This window comes from Lutra lutra, chromosome 16, assembly GCF_902655055.1.
Source record: "Lutra lutra chromosome 16, mLutLut1.2, whole genome shotgun sequence".
NCBI lineage: Eukaryota > Metazoa > Chordata > Mammalia > Carnivora > Mustelidae > Lutra > Lutra lutra.
This window is the reverse complement of record NC_062293.1, coordinates 40,949,440-40,971,976: the sequence shown is the minus strand read 5'-3', so window position 1 is coordinate 40,971,976 and position 22,537 is coordinate 40,949,440. Positions and strand designations below refer to the sequence as shown.

The following is a 22,537-nucleotide window of genomic DNA, read 5'->3' as shown; positions in this document are numbered from 1 at the left end:
TGAGGTTATGGGATGCTTTTATTTTCTTCCCGTTACTATGCTCCCTCCATATTTCCCACAACAAATGGACACACCATGTATACTTTTTTAATAAGGAGAGAATAAAAAATGTACTTTCTCCTCTACTTTCACAGGCCCCTAGGTCCAGATTAGAGATACTCATTCTTGACCAGGTATAACAAAAGAAATTCAAGTTTATGATTTCCATATATCTTGGAAAACATTTAGGACTTACAGTAAGTTCAGCCTTAACAAGTAGCCTCTAGCCACTAAATAGCAATTCTCTTTTCTGGAATTAAAGATTAATGCACTAACTAAATTAAAACATGTCCCAAAATCAGACAGCCATCTAGTCTGCCATCTCCCAGCAAATTGCAGATGAACTCACAATACAAATCTGGCCAGAGGGCTTAAAATACGATTTCACAAAGTTGGCTCTGTTTTTCCTCTTCTCACAAATGGCCGGCTTGATGCATAGCATGTTTAGCTACAAAAACCTCTGCTGACTCTCCCTGTAACATTTTCATGGCTCGCCAGTAGATCTGTCCGCAGTTCTCAGGTCTACCAAGGTTCAATTCTTCTTTGATGTAATCCATCCAAAGATCTTTAAAGGGAACAAAGAAAAGTTACCGTAAACATACAATTAGATCATTGACAAGGCTTTATTATATAAACTTCACTATTTAATATTGATTCAGTGTAAGATTTCTAAGAAACTTAACTTATTGCTGTTATTTCCTAAGAGCCCTGTATGAAACAATACCTCTCAGCTTCTTCCTTTTTTTTTTTTCTCTCAGCTTCTTTACACTAAGGTGTATCAAACTTTAATTTTTAAATGGAAAACTTCACTTTAAATCATGACAGTCTACGTATTTCAAAAACCGAAAATACTAAATATTTTAAAGGGAAGATTTTGCTGAGTCTCTTTGAAGGTGAAACCGAGTTTCAATGCGTTCACTGTAACTTTGTTACCAACACCTAATAAAACCTGCCTGGGTTATTAAAAACGTCATTTTCATTAATTTCACCAGAAGGTCTGCTAAAACTTTGTAAAAGCTAACATATTTTTTTAACCTAAATTTAACTACTAGACATTGTTTTTGAGTTTGTAAGTAAACAGACTTTATATAACATACCTAATACCCAGAAATATGTTTCACGAGTCCTATAAAAATAGGGCAGTATGGCAACAGCCAATGACAACTATGTTAATTAGCATCCCACTACTCCTTCTACCACTCCCACTTTTACTCTGACCTATATTACTAAGCTTTCCCTTATAAGTATCACATGTTTTTTAAAGGACCAAACCAAGCAAATTGTTCTCTATTTTAGAGTTTTTTTTTTTTTTAAAGATTTTATTTATTTATTTGTCATAGAGAGAGAAGCGAGAGCGAGCACAGGCAGACAGAGTGGCAGGCAGAGGCAGAGGGAGAAGCAGGCTCCCTGCCAAGCAAGGAGCCCGATGTGGGACTCGATCCCAGGACGCTGGGATCATGACCTGAGCCGAAGGCAGCTGCTTAACCAACTGAGCCACCCAGGCGTCCCATATTTTAGAGTTCTTAATAGAAGACCCATGAACTCTTGACCTTGTGAACCTGAAATTATAAGCCAAATTACGTCTGCAGTATTTATGAACAAAGTAAGGGAGGAGACAGGGCAAGGATACAAGTTTTATTCTCAAAGAGGGTTAAGGACTGCTCTAATCATACTGAAGATTAAGGTTAGAAAGAGTTAAGGACAGTTCTTATCATACTGATGGGTTATACACCACACCTGGAAACAGATGTGTCTATAATTGAAGTTTACTTACCAGAATCTACAGATCCAAACTCTCTCAAAGCCCTCTCATAATATTCCCTTAAGTTCGCCATCTTGCAGGATTCCTAACAAAAAGTAAAACGACAATCTTGCCTCAAAAGGCTAATCCATAATGTCACAAGTTCCTTTCAACCACACTGTTAAAACAGCTACCACCTACTAGGTATCTGAAGGGGAGACTAATACACCTCTCACCTTATCCAGAGGAAAGTCAAATGCAGCAGTCACCAGAGTGAAGTCAGTGTCAAACAGTGATAGGGCACTCTGCGCTGGTAGCATGGAAAAAAGCCTAATTGATTCTCAGTTGGGGGAACATGGGCAGCTTCACAGGAAAATACATTTGAAAGCCCTGAAGGAAGACTAGGATTTAAATAAATAAATGGAGAAGGTTTACTCCCTGTGGCTAAGGATTTCTTTCTTTTGTGTGTCTGGGCCCTGGCACATATTAGCTATGTGCACCTTCAAACTTTTTATATGAAGGCGAAGCATATATAAATACTAATTACATAACCTTCCCCAAGTTTTTAACCCTCTGACCTTAAAAGTTTCCTCACCCATAAAACAAAGATAATGATATCTCTTACAGCAACTACAAAGGTTCAATTAAAATGTACCAGAGTAGCCTGTACTAACTTTACAGACAATAAATATTCATTCTTTACCTCCATCTCCATTTAAATGTATTCTCTTTTGTTTCATTTTTCAAAGGAGAGTAAAATCTACAGTTTAAAAATACTCTTATACAGAGAGGCTTAGGTGGTCAGTCATTAGGCGGCTGCCTTAAGCTCAAGTCATGATCCCAGAGTCCTGGGACTGAGCCCCACATCGGGCTCCCTGCTCGGTGGGAAGCCTGCATCTCCCTGTCCCACTCCCCCTGCTTGTGCTCCCTCTCTCGCTGTGTCTCTCTCTGTCAAATACATAAAATCATAAAAAAATTAAAATTAAAAAAAGTACCCTTGTCAAGTAATGATTTCTCATTCAAATCTCTCTTCCCTAAGACTGTCATACATAAAACACATGCAAGAAGAACAGAATCACTGTGTTTAAGATTTTATTTATTTATTTATTTGACAGAAAGCGAGATCACAAGTAGGCAGAGAGAGATGGGGAAACAGGCTCCCCGCCGAGCAGAGAGCCCAATGCGGGGCTCAATCCCAAGACCCTGAGATCACCGCCTGAGCCAAAGGCAGAGGCTTAACCCACTAAGCCACCCAGGTGCCCCAGAATCACACTTTGTTAAGTTCTCAGAATGTCCCTTCTATGCAGTACCCCCCTTTCTATACAGTACCTGGCCTTGTAACCCGCACACCCCTGCAACAGGTATTATGACCTCCTCGATGGAGGGTGATACCAAGGCTGAGAACTGCCCAAGACATCTACCTATTATGTTATTAACACAAAGCCTGGTTATTAATTATTTTGTTATATTACCTCTTGCACTATAAGGACAAGAACAGATAAATGACCCACACAATGATTAAAACTATAAAAATAAGAGTTTAACCTCATAAGTAATTTTCAAAATTTTCAAGTAAAAATAATAAACACCAATCAAAATACACAAATAAAGGAGAAAAAGCAAAACTGCAGATTTAGAAAGGGTGTGAGGAAATAAAATATACTGATATACTTGCTGATTATTGCTCTAAAGTAGTACACTTCTTTTGAAGGACCATCTTACAATATATAAAGAACCATAAAAAGAACTGTTCTCTCCAAATGAATTTATCTTAAGAATTCCAAAGAAAAAAAATGCTGTATAAACAAAATGCTTACAGCACTCTTGTTTCCAGTATCAAAAATCTGGAAACAATCTATACATAATGGACTGGTTATGAAAACTGTGGATTTAAGATTAACACCATAACCATTCAAGATGACAACTGTGGGAAAAACACGGAAATGTGTTCACAAATTAACATTAAGTAAAAAAAAGAGAGAACCTCCACATGGCACGTAAACCAGAAATAAAACTTGAGTGTATAATTGTAAACAAAAAAAGTAAACAATAAAGATTTAAATATGGTTGGCTGTGTTTAAATATGGTTGGTTTGAAAATCCAAATACCTTTGGATTTTCGTGTATTATTTTTTATACTTTTTTTTTTTTTTGAGAAGGACAGAAAGGTGGAGAGACACAGAGAGGGGAGAGAGGGAGAGAAAGAATCTTAAGCAGGCTCCACACTCAGCACGGAGCTCAGTCTCACAACTCTGAGATCATAACCTGAGCTGACACCAAGAGTCGGACTGAGCCACCCAAGTGCCCCTCATGTATTATTTTTTAAACAGAGACCTTCCTGTATTTTCCCTCACTCACAAGTTCAGATAAAAACACCAGAAACATGGGTCACCTGAGTGGCTCAGTTGGTTGAGTATCCAACTCTTGGTTTCAGCTCAAGTCATGATCTCACCGGTTGTGAGATCAAGCCCTGCATCCGGCTCTACGCTCAGCAGGGAGTCTGGGCCTTCTCTCCCTCTTGCCCTCCCCGCAACTTGTACACACACACTTAATTCTCTTTCTCTCTCTCTAAAATAAATAAATAAATCTTACAAAAAACAAAAACAAAAAAACCACAGCAGAAACAGTTACTCCCTGTAACCCAATACAGAAGACAAACAGGGTGCTCCTGAGGCAGAGAACCAGCACCTCGCCCCACCTGGCAGGGAAGGTCTCCTCTATGAGGTAACATCTGAGTATTCTATTTTCCAGATACAGACTTTCTCTTCTTTGCTCAATTACCACTCCTTAATCATCTCTATGAAAGTGGTTAGATGAAGGGACTGGAAATTTATACTGCATATAATGAGAGCTTTTTAAATGACAAAAATGCTGCCATATAGGAGAGGAACCACTAATTCAATTTCCCAGACAAAAAATGCAAAGACAGAATACTTACTTGTTCCTTTTCAAACTGGATTATTTTCCTGAAAAAATCAACTGAAAACGGACGCCTTTCCTGTAAACTAAAAAGGAGAAAACTGTTATCTTCCACAGAGAGAGAAAGCCTCTTACATCCCAGGAATCTAAATCCCCACGCCAGCGCCTCCACAATGCATGGTTTAATAAAGACCCGGCCACAAGGCAACACGAGGACTGGACTTGGCTGCCAGTCACTCTCAACACTTCCAGCGTCCAGGGAATTACTCTTTACCCCCACCAACCTCTTTCCTATCCAGTTTTCTTCCTGTTCTCTTCTTCTTCACTTTTACAGTTTGAAGTTCCCTCTACTACATCTCAAGTTCCTTCTGAAGGAGACCAGTAATTCCACTTCTAAGGATATATTCTAAGGAAGTAATTTTTAATACGGATAAATAATATTTGTGCAGAAATGTTCACCAAAGCAGTATTACTATGACCATCTAGATAATGGCACATCCAGAGTGGTGTGCCACACAGCCATTTCTAACGAATGACGTGCGTGAAGAACTGTTACTGACAGCGGAAAGGCCAGTGCAATGTTCACCAAAAGCAGTATACAAAATGTGATTATAATATAATATAATCAATATAATATTATATATAATATAATCATATTATAATATAATCTCAAATATGTAGAAACAAAGTTTTTTTGGTTTTTTTTGTTTGTTTGTTTTTTTAAAGATTTTATCCATTTACTTGACAGACAGAGATCACAAGCAGACAGAGAGGCGGGCAGAGAGAGAGGAGGAAGCAGGCTCCCTGCCGAGCAGAGAGCCTGATGCGGGGCTCGATCCCAGGACCCCGGGATCATGACCTGAGCCGAAGGCAGAGGCTTTAACCCACTGAGCCACCCAGGTGCCCCTAGAAACAAAGTTTTTAAATGATATATTAAGCATGTGTTTCCCCGTGATTACAAAGAATTATTATTATAATTAATGGTTGGTTTTTTTTTTAATTTTCCACCAATGGGTATGAACTGCTTTTATTGTTCAAAAAACGACTTCTTGAAAAAATCTCTTGGATTACTTCCTCAGATACTATATGCCATTCATATAATCTGGGTATGGGGGGCTGGGTATGCGGCTGAAAGACGCGTAACCGTGATGAAAGTTTGTGAGCACCTTTTAAACACAGCTCTGGCCTTTTTATAGCCACCGCTTCGGTAAGCCCAATCCAAGTACTTATCCTTCAGAGTGACTGAGTCAGCACCTATGACAGCGAGGAGAGCTTTCTACAATTAAAAAAAAAAAAAAAGACAAAAGCTGTGTGATGAAATTTATAAGTATCAAAGCAAATTTTCCCAGAACCATCCCAGGCTGCTTAATTAACAGTGCTTTAAGAACATCTGCTATAAAAATAACCCTAAAACTAGCCAACTAGTGAACCTATTTGCTCATTCCCCACCCACCACAAAACTCAGAACATGGGGCCTAGACCTTAAAAATGGCTTCCGTGTCTTCTTGGCTTTTGGCACCTTCACTCCACTCTGCCCAAGAAATCCACAATGGCAGACAGACCTGGTCATGGTGAGAAAGAAAAAAAAATAAAAGTTAGAAAATAATGGCTTAGCTCTACACTCCAAATACTAGTCACTATAAAGACAGGCTCCTACTAAAATACTCAGTATGTAAAATATGGATTCACTTCCAGTCTGTCCTCATGATAATCAAATTCTCAGGGCCCAGTAAGGATGGCATGCCAGAGCACAGATGGACTTGTGACCAAGACCCCCAAAGTGGTACTCTCCTGTCAGTCCTAGCTCCCGTCTATTGGAATACTGCCTTCAGTTACTGCCCTCAGGTATCTGTGAATTAAGTATTGAAGGGTCCATAGCTGGTCAGACCCACAACTACCCAGGTCACATCTCTGCTGTCTAGGACCCACGACACAAGTACTACCAAATCCAGACTCTACTTTCTGACCTTTGCTCATGCCTCTTACTAATATAAAAGGGGTTTCCTGGATGGCTCAGTCAGTGGAGTGTAGAACTCTTAATCTTGGGTTGTGAGTTGAAACCCCACGTTGAGTGTAAAGGTTACTTTAAAAACCAAATCTTTGACGGGGTACCTGGGTGTGTCAGTGGGTTAAAGCCTCTGCCTTGGGCTCGGGTCATGAACTCAGGGTCCTGGGATCGAGTCCTGCATCAGGCACTCTGCTCAGCAAGGAGCCTGCTTCCCCCTCTCTCTCTGCCTGTCTCTCTGCCTACTCGTGATCCCTGTCAAATAAATAAATAAAATCTTTAAAAACAAACAAAAAAATCCAAATCTTTGATAAAAATTAAAAAAAATAAAGGTTCTGAAAGGCACCTGACTGGCTCTGTCAGTTATGTGTCCGACTCTTGATTTTGGCTCAGGTCATAACCTCAACATTGTGGGACCAAGACCCCAAGTCAGGCTCATGCTGAACAAGGAGTCTGCTTGTCCCTTCCCCACTGCTCCCCGCCCTGCTCTCTTTCTGAAATAAATAAATAAAATCTTTAAAAAATAAAAAATATAACTCCGACTTCAGTGTACATATAGCTTTGGAAGCAAGGGAAAACCATACTTTCAATATTTCTTACTTACAAGATATCAAAATAAAACAGGTAATTTCATTTAATGTAGTCATTTTTCAAATAACAAACTAGAAATCGGCTGTTAAATGGAAGGAAATTCTTCCATTCCTGACCCTTGGCCCACAAGCACAAATGTACTCTGGGGCCAGCCCTCATCAGATAAGCGTACTTCAAATGAGCTTTGGCTCAGTCTCAAAAGGTTTCCCAAACAAAATGAAATACAAAAGACCCAACTCACAGACCTGGGCTTTCAGATGCACAAAAGCTTCTTCAAAGAGCCCAGCTATGTCAGGGCTCTTGGAGTCAATCAGCACCTGCAGCTTCATCTGCCACATTGTCACAGAGTCTCTGAACAATTCAGTCCCGGCTACTGCCACCTCCAGAGCTTCCTTTAAGAAGTCCTGACGCAGCAACAACTCGATCTGGAGAAGACAAAAGATCACTGGAAAATTAACTACCGAAAGCTAGATCATCTAGGTTGGGGGGACAAAAAAGAGACCTCATTTAAGGCAGGAATTTCAAAGCATCTCCACTTAACTTCTGACAATGGCACAAAGTGAATAATCTGAAATTTCTTCCACTGCCTGCTCTTATTCCTAAAGGCTACCAAAAAATAGGGAAGACGTACAAAGTAGAGGGCCTAAATAATTTAGATTGGAAGTTTTTTTGTTTGTTTGTTTTTAAAGATTTTATTTATTTGACAGACAGAGATCACAAGTAGGCAGAGAGGCAGGCAGAGAGAGAGAGGAGGAAGCAGGCTCCCTGCTGAGCAGAGAGCCCGATATGGGGCTCGATTCCAGGACCCTGAGATCATGACCTGAGCCGAAAGCAGAGGCTTTAACCCACTGAGCCACCCAGGCGCCCCTAGATTGGAAGTTTTTAACAGTTCAATATACTAAAACCCTCACCTACCCAACAGAATATAAAAATCAAGACAAAACCAGTATTTATGGGTTGATAATGGAACGAGTTTATTCATTGAAATGGAGTTGGGCATACAATCAACTGGTACAATTTTTCTGAAATGTATTTGACACTATGCAACAAGAGTCATGGAAGTGTTCCTATCTAAACTTGGAAATTTTATTTTAACAAAGATGACCCAACACACAAGGAAATCTTGTGTGTTCAAAATGCTTAAATCCAGGGCACCTGGGTGGCTCATTGGGTTAAGCCTCTGCCTTCAGCTCAGGTCATGATCTCAAGTTCCTGGGATCAAGCCCTGCATCGGGCTCTCTGCTCAGCAGGGAGCCTGCTTCCCCCTCTCTCTGCCTGCCTCTCTGCCTACTTGTGATCTCTCTCTGTCAAATAAATAAATAAAATCTTTAAAAAAAAAAATTAAAAAAAAAAATAAAAAATAAAAAATAAATGCTTAAATCCACACTACTGTAACAAAAGAGGAAAAAAACCTAAAACCAATTTAATTTTACAAAACTGTAGAAGAGTAAATAAATGGCAATATGTAATCTCATTCAGCAAGCATCATTATCGCACACTTATATATGCTTTATTCAATAATGAGGAACTCAGGCATGTTCTCCACCGCCTGAGGGCCTCTAGTCTAGCAGTAGAGACGGTCTAATACTTGCCATGACAAAGAAAGAATCGTTATGTTACAAGAGTACAAAGCAGGAGCACCCAACACGATCTACGACAGCGATGAGACAGGAAACACAATTTATGCGAGGCTTAAGGAAGATTAGGCATTAGTTAGAGAAGGCTCTCCCAACCAGCATATGCAAGAGGCTGAACTAAAGATAAGAGGCAGCTGGGGTACAAAAGGAAATCCAAGTTCAACTTGGCTGAAGTTAGAATGTAGAAGGTAGAATGTGTACTAGAGAACTGGCTGGTGAGGCCAAGGCCATATTAGGGAGAAGCCAGAGAATAATCTGATCATCAATTTTAAAAGATCATTCTGTGGAGAATCATCTGGAAAAACGATGGATGTAGGAGTCAGGTAAGCATTTTAAGTTTAGAAGCCGTATACTGAGGAACTCTCACTAAAGGCAAAGGCAGCAGAGTGGAGAGGCAGTAGGCTTGGCAAGGGCAGCATCAGAGATTTAGGGAGCAGAGGATGTCTAAATAGCCAGAGTGGCAAATGACCAAACAGTCACAACAGAAAGAGAGCAGGGCTCCCAAAACAATACTCAGAGCAAAGTCCACCTAACTTTATAGGAGGTGACTGTCTTGCCGGTATTCGATAGCTCAAATGCGAGCAGCTGAACTCACCTGAGCCTGGGATTTTTCCCAGATAGATGCCATAATGGGAAAGGGGCACCTCAGTCATGGTATAATGCGGCAGACTAGTATACAGTATATGCATTACCTAGCTGTACGTAAAAAATATTTTTTTAAATGTTAACGAATGAACATTTTTACACATGTCAAGAACTTTGTGAAAGCTGTCAAAAACAAATCACTATCACTATTTTAAAATCAAGTAAACAAACTCAGAAAGGTTAAGTGGCTTGCCCAAGTTACCTAGCTATTAAGCAACAAAACCCAATCTAGACCACGTATTCCCTGAGCACATTATCCTAGTTTCCCTAAAATCCTTATCCACCCCAGAGAACAGGAATGGGTTAATAAGCTTACTGAAATGTCAGCTTCTGAACCATAGGAACCCATCTAATTTGTCTTTATTGTTATCATACTGATGGTTAATCTGGGTTAGGCACACATTCAGGAAAAGGATGTTCACGAAAAGATCAATGGGTAGACAAAATAAATCCAACTTGTGACCCCTTGTTCCGAGTGTTTTCCACTATATAACATACCTCCCTTTACTGGTAAACATTTCATTTTTTACATACACCAGATACTGAGAGACAAACATCATGTCTCTACATCTTACCTTTCAAACTTCCAAATGAGGTTAGTCATATAACTATATATTAAAACACATGACACCAGCACGAACCAACTGGAATTAAGTACGTGTTATTGGCAGTGAATGTGTCCTTACCCACTGCTTATACTGGAATTCTGGTAGAAGTCTGAGTTCATGTGCCTTCCTGAATGCCGTCATGGTTCTTTCCAGCCTCTGAAATCAGAAAAATCCTTCAGTTAGCTACAAACATCCCACTGGGGGTCTTTGGCCTCTGGCAGGAATAAGTATAGTTTTGCACATTTCTAAAAACTGAGAGAAGGAACTTGAGGTGGTTTCACTTATAATTAGACCAGTCAAAAAGCCACACCAAGACAGTCCAATAAGAGAGCACCTCCTAACCAGGTGGCCCGAATAAGGATGCAGCAGACTCAGACCTTCAGAATGACTAGTCACCCACAAAGAGAAAGACCTTAGGTTAAGCATGAAGTTCTTAGAAGCTGTCCCAGGCCCCAAAGGAGCCATGTGTCTGCTCTTCTTCCAGAAAACAGTCACCTTCTCGTCAGCCACTATAAGCATGTAACTTAAGTCCCTTACCCTGTCTCTGAGGAACTGACTGCTGGTCTTCTTAGTGAACCTTTCCAAGCAGAAGCTGATGTAACACTTCCACATGGCCTCTGGGAAAGTCAGAGAGATTACACTGATCAGATCTCCAGTCTCTCCATTTAACAGTCATCATACATCTTTTCGATGAGTGGAATATTCCCCGGAAGAAGAATTTAAACGAGTCTGGTGAAAAAAACTAGTTATTTCCATTACAGCCAATCAATCATCTCAAATACTAGGGGAAAAGCAACTGAGTAACCAATTAACTGTAAAAAGTAAAAACCTCATCCATGTTACATATCCCCTCTACCTTAATACCCCCATATTACAAAATTTGAAAGTAAACCTATGCTAAAAGATAATTAAGGAAGGACAATCTTCTAAATTAATATTTCCTAAGTATCATCTCCCCCAAAGAGATGAATATAAACATCATTACTGTCAAGGAAGGTCATAAAAGCTCCACTTTTCACCACGAAAGAACAAGCTGGAATGCCAGGCACACTGTCAACTACCAGAGAGAGATTCCTGAAAATTGCTTTCGGTAACAGGAACAGAAGCTTCAGTTTCACGTTTGTGAACACTATCCCTGCTACACCACACCAAGGTCTGGTGAAGTTCACCTGTAGGGAGAGTCTTCACCGCCTCTTCATACACAGCACAGCACCTCTCCTCCTTCCGGCCCACCTCCACTGCTCTGGCTTGTTTTGTGGCAGGCTGTTCTCCGGCCGGCTGTGACTCCATCTCTAATTCTCGCCGTGCCACATAATCCCAAGTGAGAGGGTCATCTGTGTGCAGGGCCTGAAGGCTGAAAAATAGTTTACTGGCATTCAGCCCTGTGACACAAGACTAACTCAGAGTATCGAACAGAGACAGTTCCCTATGCTCTAAAAATGTACCCCGGACAGACACCCCTTTAACAATCTCATTACCATGAGACAACTCCCCAAAAGACCCTCCTGATACCTTCACACTCACTGCATAAATTCTGTCAATTGATCAGAGTTGTGGCACATTTCTTAGGTTTCAGAATGTTTCAGATAAAATTCTCAAATGTTAATTTTCAAGTTAGCTCTCAAAGTCAAATCAACAGGTATGTGTGACATGACAATACTCTTTGAGCCCTGCAGAACCTTATTATATCCAGGCTCTTGATTTTTCTATAATAGAGGCAAAGCAGCAGCACAACCTAACCCTCTACCAAAGCCCTGAAAAATCCAAAGAGCAAACTGATCCGAGTTCTATTTTATCTTCTGTGAAAGTAAGGAGGGCTATCTAAGAGGGAAGTACCCATGAGACAGGCTGCAAATAATTCTCAAACCATATGCTCAAACACTGAAGAATGTAACTGCCTGCGGCATCAACTGTAAACACTCACAACGACCACTGGTTTTACGGACAAAAGACATGCCGGCAAAGCAGGAATATACATTTTGATATAAGCTGTAGGATATTTGTTATTGAATAAAGGCCAACTATTTCCCAAGGGAAGCCCATAAGGGAGTCAAACAATTTCTCCAGAAGACTTTTTTTGTTTTTTTTAATATAACTTACTATGATACACAGTCCTAAAACTTCGCTTTCTTCCAAGGATTTAGTGTGGCACCTTCTCTTCCCCTTCCTAAACACCCAATCTCAAACTTTTACCACAACATTAGAAGTAGACATATTCACTTTTCCATGACTTAACTTACTCATCATAAATTTCTTTTTGCAGATCTGTGGCAAAGTCGAATAGCTGTGTAATTGAAAGCAGGGACACATGAAATTCTGCACCTAAAATTTAAATAAAGTGGGGAAGGGGAGTAAGACTCTCAAGTATCATTTTACTCTAAAGTATCACTTTCACTTTTTTACAAGAAATTACTACTTTCTTGATGTGCTGGAGTTATTTTGTTTGGGTTTTTTTTTTTTTAATTGAGAAATGAAACAAAACAGAAAAACACATCATCCACTACTCAAGCAAAACCATTATTGATATTCTGGAGCATTCATAAACATTTCCTTTCTTCTAAACTTCTTCCCAGCATAAAGAACTGTTCTAAGCCACCCGTTTCAACTCCCCATGTGAATAAAATACTCAGTAAACCTACTGAACTGTTCAAGTATATCCTAAGGGGCAATCAAACTTTCCTAAAGAAAAAGGGCACTATTCATACACAATTTTTATGCACGTTCTAACAGAATTTCTAAAGAAATTTTCCAAATTAGCTAAAGGTCTTTCTTATTATAAACAAAATGTTTCACTCTCCCATCATAAATTTTCAAAACATTCATACCTTTAATTATGCTTACAGAATTTTTATAGATGATCCGTGCCAACTCGCCCTTAAGGATTTCTTCAGGATAACTGAGATTCCCCTAAAGAATATTATATTGAATATAACTTAACAGATACGGCTGGGAACCAGAAAAAGCACTAGGATGAAAATTAACAGTCCTAGACTACCTGTGCCATATGTATGACCTCTGGCAAATCACATCTCTCTCTCTGGGCCAGTTCCCTCACTTGTAAAATGTGCAGCTTGAACCAGACCACTGATCTTCCAACTGTGTTCTTTCAGGCTCCTAGAGTGATAGCAAGATCACACGGCTTAAGGCCTGACTCTCTACTTAGACCGAAACAGGTCAGATTTTACATGCCATGTTTACCCCTCTGTGTCAACTCTTATTTGAATAACAAAGTTCATAGCTGGAAACCACAACAGATGATAGCGAAGTTCCTTTTTCAGCTCTAACATTCTAAAACTTTTTTCTTTAAAATTATTGTCACCAAAAAAAACTGTGTAAAATTAAAAAGAAAGGAGGCTAGCAACCTCACATTTCACAACCCTCAAGCTCCTTCAACCCATTAGTATGTCATTTAATGAAACCATAAAGTAGTAAAGAAAACCATTTACCATTCCATCAGTAATAAATAATTTTGAGAACTACTTCAATTACTCCAAATGTCTATTTTTAAGGCACAAAATCCCATTTTTACTACTAACCCCATTTAATTAAATCCACTCTAGACTCATCTTAAAGTTTCAAAGTAGGACATTAAATTGGGAACAAAAATAGATTCCAAAAATTTTCTCTTACTCCTAAGCAAGATTCGAAACACTACAAATTGTTCACGCGTGACAACACATTCGGATCTTACCATATCCATTTTGGCTTTTTCAAATTCTTCTTTTTCTTTCCTCAGTTTTTCAGCATGCATCAACTCCATCCTAAAGTACTACACACGGGAAATAATAAATTAAAAATCTTTGGAAATATTTTTTTTTAATCAGAAATACATTAGATGCCATTTTTCACCTATTAAGTATCAGATCTGGGAAAGTCTGTGGGCAGTATAATATTTTGATATGAAACTAGCAGACATTTATGAGGAGGAAGATCTTTGTGATGGTAAAACAGCTCTGTATTTTGATTGTGGTAGTGGTTACACAAATCTACACATGTAAAAAAAAATGACATAGAACCATATGGATACATCTACCAATGTCAATTTCCTCAATTTTCTTATTATGTAATATTATAAAATATAACCATCAGGAGAAACTGATTAGTGGAATGCAGGACACCTCACTGTACTGTCTTTGTAACTTCCTATGAATCTATAATTACTTCAAAATTAAAAATCAATAGCAAATATGTACCATCAAGCTATAACAAGAAAAACTAATGCACAACTAACATATAAACTTGGACTTCTCCAGAATTTTTAGGACTTTGAATTTTATGTTACAAGACATATGAAAATGACAAATTTTTTTTTTAAAGATTTTATTTATTTATTTAACAGAGAAGAGAGAGAGATCACAAATAGGCAGAGAGGCAGGCAGAGAGAGAGGGAGAAGCAGGCTTCCTGCTGGGCAGAGAGCCTGATTCGGGGCTCGATCCCAGGACCTCACTGAGATCATGACCTGAGCCGAAGGCAGGGGCTTAACCCACTGAGCCACCCAGGCGCCCCAGAATATGACAAGTTCTTAGAAAATATTTATGCCCTGGGGCACCTGGATGGCTCAGTTGGTTGGGCGCCCAACTCTTGGTTTCAGCTCAGCTCATGTAAAGGAACTTGGCTCAGGGCATGATGTCAGGGTCATGAGATCAAGGCCTGTGTCTGACTCCACACTCAGCACAGTCAGCTTGAGATTCTCCCCTCTCCTTCTGTCCTCTCCTCCTACTCACATGCATGACGCACGCTCTCTCTAAAATAAATCTTTAAAAAAAAAAAAAAGATTTGGGGTGCCTGGTGGCTCAGTCAGTTAAGTGTCTGCCTTTGGCTCAGGTCATGATCCCAGGGTCCTGGGATCAAGCCCCATGTCCAGCTCCCAGCTCAGTGGGGAGCCTGCTTCTCCCTCTCCCTCTGACTGCCACTCCCCGTGCTTGTGCACGCCCTCTATCTCTGACAAATAAATAAATATTTTTTTAAAAAGCATAAAGATGGCTGAACCCTGGCCCCACAACTAAAAAAAGGTAGGGTCCGGTTCCCTATCCCTCCCAACCATAATGAGCAGGTCAGAGTTCCCATCTCTCACTAACAGGATGGAGGCTGCACATGGTCGACATGTATTGCTGGCCAAGAAATAGCTTTGTTACCTTTTTTCCCAGCAGCAATTCCTACTTATCCCTAGCCTCCATAAATCAAAGTCTTTTTTAACTTAATAAAGAATGTACGTCCATAGAGGACCAAAACTAAGACATCACTCTCTCATCTTACAGGTATGCAACTCACTTCTTGATAAAGTTTCGGGCACTCTGGATGAAAGCGCAGAGCTCGAAGAAATAGCTGTCTTGCACTTTCTGAAGACAAACGATCTTCCATTTCCCATTTGGCTGCCATAATCCACAAAGCTATAAATGAAAAACATCAGACTTCACTTCAGTAAATCGACAGAGAAAAACCAAAAAAGAAATTTTAAATTCTAATTTTAATAGTTAAAAGATTTTTTTTTAATCTTACCAAAAAAGAAAATGGATGGAGAGAGGGTGTTTCTAATGGTTATCTGTAAAGTATTGTTGCTTTATTTAGAGTACTCTGAAGCACAGATGTAAATGATAGTATCCGTGGATACTTATGTCCTCATCCAATCTGAGGTCAACATCATTAAAAGTCACATACAAATTTTAAAAGTGTTAAAATGCTGGAAAATTAAGCATTTTAGACTCAATGAAATAAAAATATTTTGCTCTTTGGTTTAAGTAGTTCATGGGGTTTTTTTTTTTTAATTTTTATTACACCTGTTGGGAATAAAGGCTTTAAAAAACAAAAACCTTTGTCTTTCTACACAAGAAATTAACCTTAACATTCTAGCTATTTCCCAACTTAATAAACTTAATATAAGTCAACTATGTCACCAGACAAGATTGATTTTGGTAAAAACGACTCATGGTTGGTAACCACGTCTGGACTAGAAGGGTTGTGAATGGGAGAGAGCCCTGCTCTGGGCTTTCTTAAACATATGACTCCTGAAACTGAGCACAGTGCTCTCTGGGATTCCTGGAAGCTATCTATGCCCATCCACAGGTCTTCCAAGCCAGAGTGGCTCCTCTACCGATTCATGTGATCTCATTCCCTCATACCTAAATGTCACCTTGAGGACCAGAACCAACCTCCCAACTGCTAAGAGTACTCTACCTAATGCAGTCCTGCTGTATCCTTCTGAATTAACTGGTACCAGATATAGCCTACCTTAGCCTGTGCTGTGTGAACCTGGTTGAGCCTAATACTTGACACTGGAGCACCTCCACTACAAAATGATGTACCATTTCACAGTATTCAAAAGAGAAATCTTTCTCTTAGAAAACATGAGTATCTACCCCGGGCCAGTCACTCTTGAAAAATCTGTATTAACATATTCCCCTTTATGTTTTTAAGTTTTCCCCTTTCAACTCTTCTTAAATGTGACTGCATCCAAACAGAATGTCCCTCAAAGGACCAAAGAGTTTATTTGATCATCATCTAAAAAGAAACTTAGTGGAGTGCCTCGCTGTCTGAGTCAACACAGCATGCGACTCTTGACCTCTGGGTTGTGAGTTCAAGCCCAACATTGGTCATAGAGCTTACTTTATTTATTGACGGACTGATTTTTAAAGTAGGTTTCACACCCAGTGTAGAGCTAAACACAGGGCTCAAACTCGTGACCCTGAGATCAAGACCCAAGCTGAGATCAAGAGTCAAACCCTAACTGATGGGAGCCATCCAGGTGCCCTGGGTGTAGAGCTTCCCTTAAAAAATAACAGAAAATTAGGGCACCTGGGTGGCTCAGTAGGTTAAGCCTCTGCCTTCAGCTCAGGTCATGATTTCAGGGTCCAGGGATCAAGCCCTGAATCGAGCCCCACATCAGGCTCTCTGCTTGGCAGGGAGCCTGCTTCCCCTTCTCTCTCTGCCTGCCTCTCTGCCTATTTGTGATCTCTCTATCAAATAAATAAATAAAATCTTAAAAAAAAAAACACAGAAAATAAAAGATAGTTTTAAAAAAACAATTAAATACTCTTTAAAACAAACAAATAAATAAGAGGAAACTTAGTCCCTCTTACCCACAAATACAATATCTGACCCAATAAGTGGCACACAACATGCAGGGATGAGCTAAGAGGCAGCTATTCTGAAACCAAAAGTACCTACACTCAAGTTCTCAAAATTACTTCTTTTAGGTTTATTAAGAAAAATAAATTCCAAAATAGCTTGAGTCTACATAAAGGGTAGAAGAAAAATTGATGAGGAACTCACCATACCTGGTTTGTTTGAATGAATGGCCAACATGGCAGAAAATACCTTGCTAAGTTGAGCTTTGGTAGCCTGTAAAAGAGAAAAAGCAATTCTACTTCCTATCCAGTAAAATCATTGTTACTAATCTCTAAGTGATCTGGTACTGTTTCCTGACCAACTTAAAATCCAATGGGGCAAGATCTGCTGTTGTAGAGACATATAAATACAAGATACATTCATGGCTTTCTTCTACCTAAACCACTACATGTAAACATTCCAAATATCTAAAAATTTTCAACTTTACTGAACAAATAGAACACAAAAATCATTTTCTGGCTTAGAAGCCGTTTATACAGTCATTCACATAAATAAAGGTTACATAGAAGTTCAGCCTTCTTCTAAGGCAGACTAACTGAAAGAAGGATAAGGAAGCAAGACACAGCTGCCCAATACTCACCCATTTCTTACAAAAGACTATATAGGATAGCCAAAGTTGAACATCATCCTGCAAGAAAAGCAATGTAGTAAGCTGCCTGAAATTTAACTTTATATATAATACAACTTTGCACTAATTTTTTTTAGAAACAGGGATAGATTTCAGAAAGGCCAATGTTATAACACATCGCTCAGTCTACAGGCTCTTCATCACTGAGGCCTTAGATCTCTTAAATGTGGTAACTCCATCTGGCCACCACTCCACCTACCATGCTCCAAGACAAAATGTGTTGTCTACCCAATGTGTTCAATGCAGGTCTTAAGTGGTGTCAGTGAGGGGTAGCAACCCAAAATTTGTCATTCCCAAGTACTCTGCCATTCCCAAAGTACTCCCTATACACTGTAGCGCAGTCCTAGAGCCCAACTTGAAGAGTATCAAGTGAGTGAGGTGCTGCCCGTACTCTAACCATTCATCTTCTACCTCCAAGTCTTTGATGTACTTCACTTAGAGACTTACCCAAACAAATCCCAAATTTCTAATCCTTTTTTTTTTTTTTTTTTTTTATTTGACAGAGAGAGATCACAAGTAGGCAGAGAGGCAGGCAGAGAGAGAGGAAGGGAAGCAGGCTTCCTGCCGAGCAGCGAGCCCGATGCGGGACTCGATCCCAGGACTCTGGGATCATGACCCGAGCCGAAGGCAGCGGCTTAACCCACTGAGCCACCCAGGCGCCCCATCAAATTTCTAATCCTTAATGATGTATCAAACCTACCTTTTTCAGTACCATCCTCAGAGAAAGATCAATTTTCTTAATGGTTTGGTTAAGTGGTTTTAAATAATGATACCATAATTAGGTTAAATATTGACAGACCCAAAAATAAACAATACATTTGAATATTTAAATCTCAGTATATACAATACAAATCTTCACATCTCTTACAATTAAAGATGTTCTGATCACTTACTTTCCATTTTGCTGAAGCTCGTCGGAAGACACCTTGCACCCGGTGTACAATAGAATTCTCAATCTCATCCTTCTTAAATGAATAGCCAATGCGCTAAGAAAGGACATACACAAAGCCTCAAATTAATCACATTTATCTACAGCAATATTCCTACTTGATCTTAAACAGTACTGATAAAGAAAACAAATAATTACAAATACCCATTATGAGCACATCACCACACAATTTATCAATGCCAACTGCTTCCCAAACCCAAGCTCTAGCTTTAGAGCCACACTACTTAATTCTAAAATTTTCCAACTTCCAGAGCCACCTGGGTGGCTCAGTCATTAAGCATCTGCCTTTGGCTCAGGTCATGATCCCGGCATCCTGAGACTGAGCCCCACATTGGGCTCCCTGCTCCGTGGGGAGTCTGCTTCTCCCTCTCCCTCCATTGCTCTCCCTGCTCATTCTCTTTCTCTCAAATAAATAAATTTTTCCAACTTCCAGAATATCTACTTACAGTTCTCCTTCTTTGAATCAACTCCAAAAGATTAATTTCATACTATGGAAGAAAAACATACAAAAAAAGAGAAAACAATAACATTTATAACCTTTTAAATGCAAGAAATACATTTAGTTAAAATCACAAAATAAATAAAAATCAAGAATAAAAACAAAATTGGGGTGGAAGCACCTGAGTGGCTTAAACAACTGACTCCTGATTTCAGCTCAGGTCATGATATCAGGATCACAAGACTGAGCCCCGTTGGGCTCCACACTCAGGAAGGAGTCCACTTAAGATTGTCTCCCTCTCCTTTTGCCTGTCCCCATGCTCTTGCTCTCCCTGGCTCTCCCGCAAATAAATAAATACATTTTTTTTTTTTTAAAAGGTTGTAGTGTCAAGCCTAACACAATGCTTCAGCCATGGTCTGATAAATGCAAAACACTTTTATTCAAACTAACATCTTCTCAGTGCCTACTGTTTGCATTGTCCTCAGCTAACTTGCCCCATACTCTACTTTTGTAATACAATTAGATTATTTTTTTCCTTTTTCCTCTTTAAAACTTATTACTGAAGTATAGTTGACATAGAGATTATATTTTGTGATGTAATACACTCCACTATGAGCTTCCAAACCTCTTCCAAATATAAGATTTGTAGTCAGGTCTCACTTGTTCACCTGTTGTTTTTTTTTAATCTTAGGTCAGAACTTTCAGTCTTGTAACACTGCATCTTACTACTGGGTCCAGCTAGGTTTTGTTATCCAACATATTAGCTATTCTCCTCCATCTGAAAATTGGTCCAGCATAAACACTTTATATTCACTCAAATCTTCCATCCATTTATAGTACTGAAGAATTTGCAGCACATCTCTAAGGTAGAAGACTTACACATAAATATTAACTTTACAACCACCTACTGTTGTCAAACCCACTCTCCTTCCCCTCCCCACAAGAAATAGTATGTCAGTTCTCTTGCTGACATCCTGATACACAGTATCTTTGGCAGTACCTGATCTACTAACACTATAGAAGGAATAAAGAAAAGTTCAGTTTGCCAAGGACTGAAGCCATAGTGAAGCAATGTTATTCCTGAATCACCTCTATTTCTGCTCAAAAATTACCATTTAATCATCAATTCTAGAATTTCAGAGAAAACAATCAAGCGCACCATTCTAGAACTTATTTAAAATTTGTGAAGGGATTAAAAAGTAATGAACTTATTCACTCACTTGAACATAATTGATAAAGTCTTCCTTAAAAAGGGCTCTTCGCTGTATTCTATATTCCAGATCCGAAGCCTTCTTAATGATAGCCCTGAGGAGAAAGGCATTTAATATGTAACACTTAAAAAAAAAAAAAAAGGATGTAACACTTAAAAAAAGCATAAGTTGAAGAACTTTGAGGGTTTTCTTAGGTGTTGTTGTTGTTGTTGAGATTTTATTTCTTTGACAGAGAGATATAGTGAGAGAGGGAACACAAGCAGGGGGCAGTGGGAGAGGGAGAAGCAGGCTTCCCGCTAAGCAGGGAGCCTGATGCAAGCCTTGACCTCAGGACCCTGGGACTAAGACCCAAGCTAAAGGCAGACGCCCAATGACTGAGCCAACCAGGAGCCTTTTAAGTTTATTTTTAATATATTTAAAACACATTTTCCAAAACCTGAAATTCCCAAACAATTATCCTTCGTAAGCAAGTATTTGCTCACATCATTATTTCTGTGCTTAGGGGCATCAGGATGTATTTTAAAACTGTCATGAAAATCATCTTAATAGACTGCCAGGACCACTGACATTCCCACCACCAAAGCAACCAATGTTAAGTACTTTACATTATTTATATGTGACACTAGTAAAGATTTACTTTCCTCCAAATTCAGGTCACTTAGGTTTTAATAAAAAAGTATCTTTTCTAAATTCCTCTTCTGAGTTTTCAACATGCAGACTTTAAAAAAAAAAAAAAAAAAAAAAAAGATCTAGATTGTCCCTACTGTTTCTACCTAGGAAGGTTTATAAGACTACAAAGGACTCACAGAAAGAGATTCATTGTATTTAGCTAGAGAGAACACAAAATGTGTGTATTAGGGGAATTTAACACAAGATATGCAAGACCAATAACTGTCTCTAGTTAACACTAATAATAACAGGGGCGCCTGGGTTGCTCGTTGGTTAAGCATCTGCCCTCAGCTCAGGTCATAATCCCAGGTCTTGGGATGGAGCCCTCCATCAGACTCCTTCCTCAGTAGGGAGCCTGCTTCTCCCTCTTCCTCTGCCTGCTGCTTCCCCTGCTTGTGCTCTCTCTCTCTGACAAATAAAAAAATAAAATCTTTAAAAGAAAAAAAAAAAACCAGTAACAACAACATTTACTGAACACTCATTAAGAGTCCACACTTCGATGTGCCATTTCACTAACAAATGTTTAAGGCTCCCATAATCACATTACTACAATCACAACCATTGTAAAATGCAGAAACAATCACAGAAAACCATTAAAAAACATTAAACTTAATTCTAAAAATTACTCAATGCCAACCATGTGCCAGATGTTGTTGGCCACGCCCCGGGGTAGAACACGAAATTGAATTAAATGGTCCCCCCACCTTCTTGTCTTATTAGGAAGATTTATCCACTCCTCCTGGGCTCCCACAGCACTCTCTGCATCTCTAGGGCAGTACACTCTAGTACAATCAACCTACAGTACGCCGCAGTGTAAGCAAAATGTTTAATTTGTCTCCCCCAGCACACGAGAGGCAGGTAGCTCCTGATACTGGCATCCTAGTTTTATCATCTTTATAGCCCTAAGAACCGGCTCCATGAAGAGCTGTCAGGCGTTTCGTGGGTGAGTGGACAGACCACCTTGCCCCGAACAACAAATTCTAGGCATCAACAAAATATGAAAATGGGGTTCTTCCAGGTTAAGAAAAATAAACCCAATTAAGTGTCCCCCGCATCCCTGCCCCCCGCCACAGACTCCCTCCCTCTCCTCCGCCCGCCCCAGCTCCCCCCCCCAGCTCTCTCTCACTTAATCTCCGCATGACTGAACAGTCCAATGCGCTCCAGCTGTTCCAATTCGGGGAGTCGATCTTCTATGCGTTCCTGGATTATCTCCGCCATGAGGTCACAAGCCCGCACGACTCACCGGGGAACTTCTCCACCGCCAACACGCGCAGGAAGAGCCCCCCTTCTATTCCGGAGACCCAGCCCAAGCGCTCGCACGTGTTGACGTC

At 39.6% G+C, this 22,537-nt stretch overlaps 1 protein-coding gene across 1 annotated transcript; it reads right to left on the bottom strand.

Annotated features, from left to right (window-relative positions):
- Positions 1-22,537, bottom strand: UTP6 (UTP6 small subunit processome component). Its single transcript, XM_047708145.1, has 19 exons — positions 22,333-22,537; positions 20,547-20,631; positions 19,334-19,375; positions 18,832-18,924; positions 17,891-17,938; positions 17,460-17,523; positions 15,457-15,575; positions 13,876-13,953; positions 13,010-13,091; positions 12,425-12,506; positions 11,354-11,538; positions 10,722-10,801; positions 10,263-10,340; positions 7,540-7,719; positions 6,180-6,260; positions 5,865-5,974; positions 4,718-4,784; positions 1,814-1,886; positions 1-604 (listed from the first exon to the last, which is right to left on the bottom strand). Exons 1-19 carry the CDS (start codon positions 22,422-22,424, stop codon positions 453-455), a joined length of 1,791 nt encoding a protein of 596 aa, XP_047564101.1. The 5' UTR covers positions 22,425-22,537; the 3' UTR covers positions 1-452.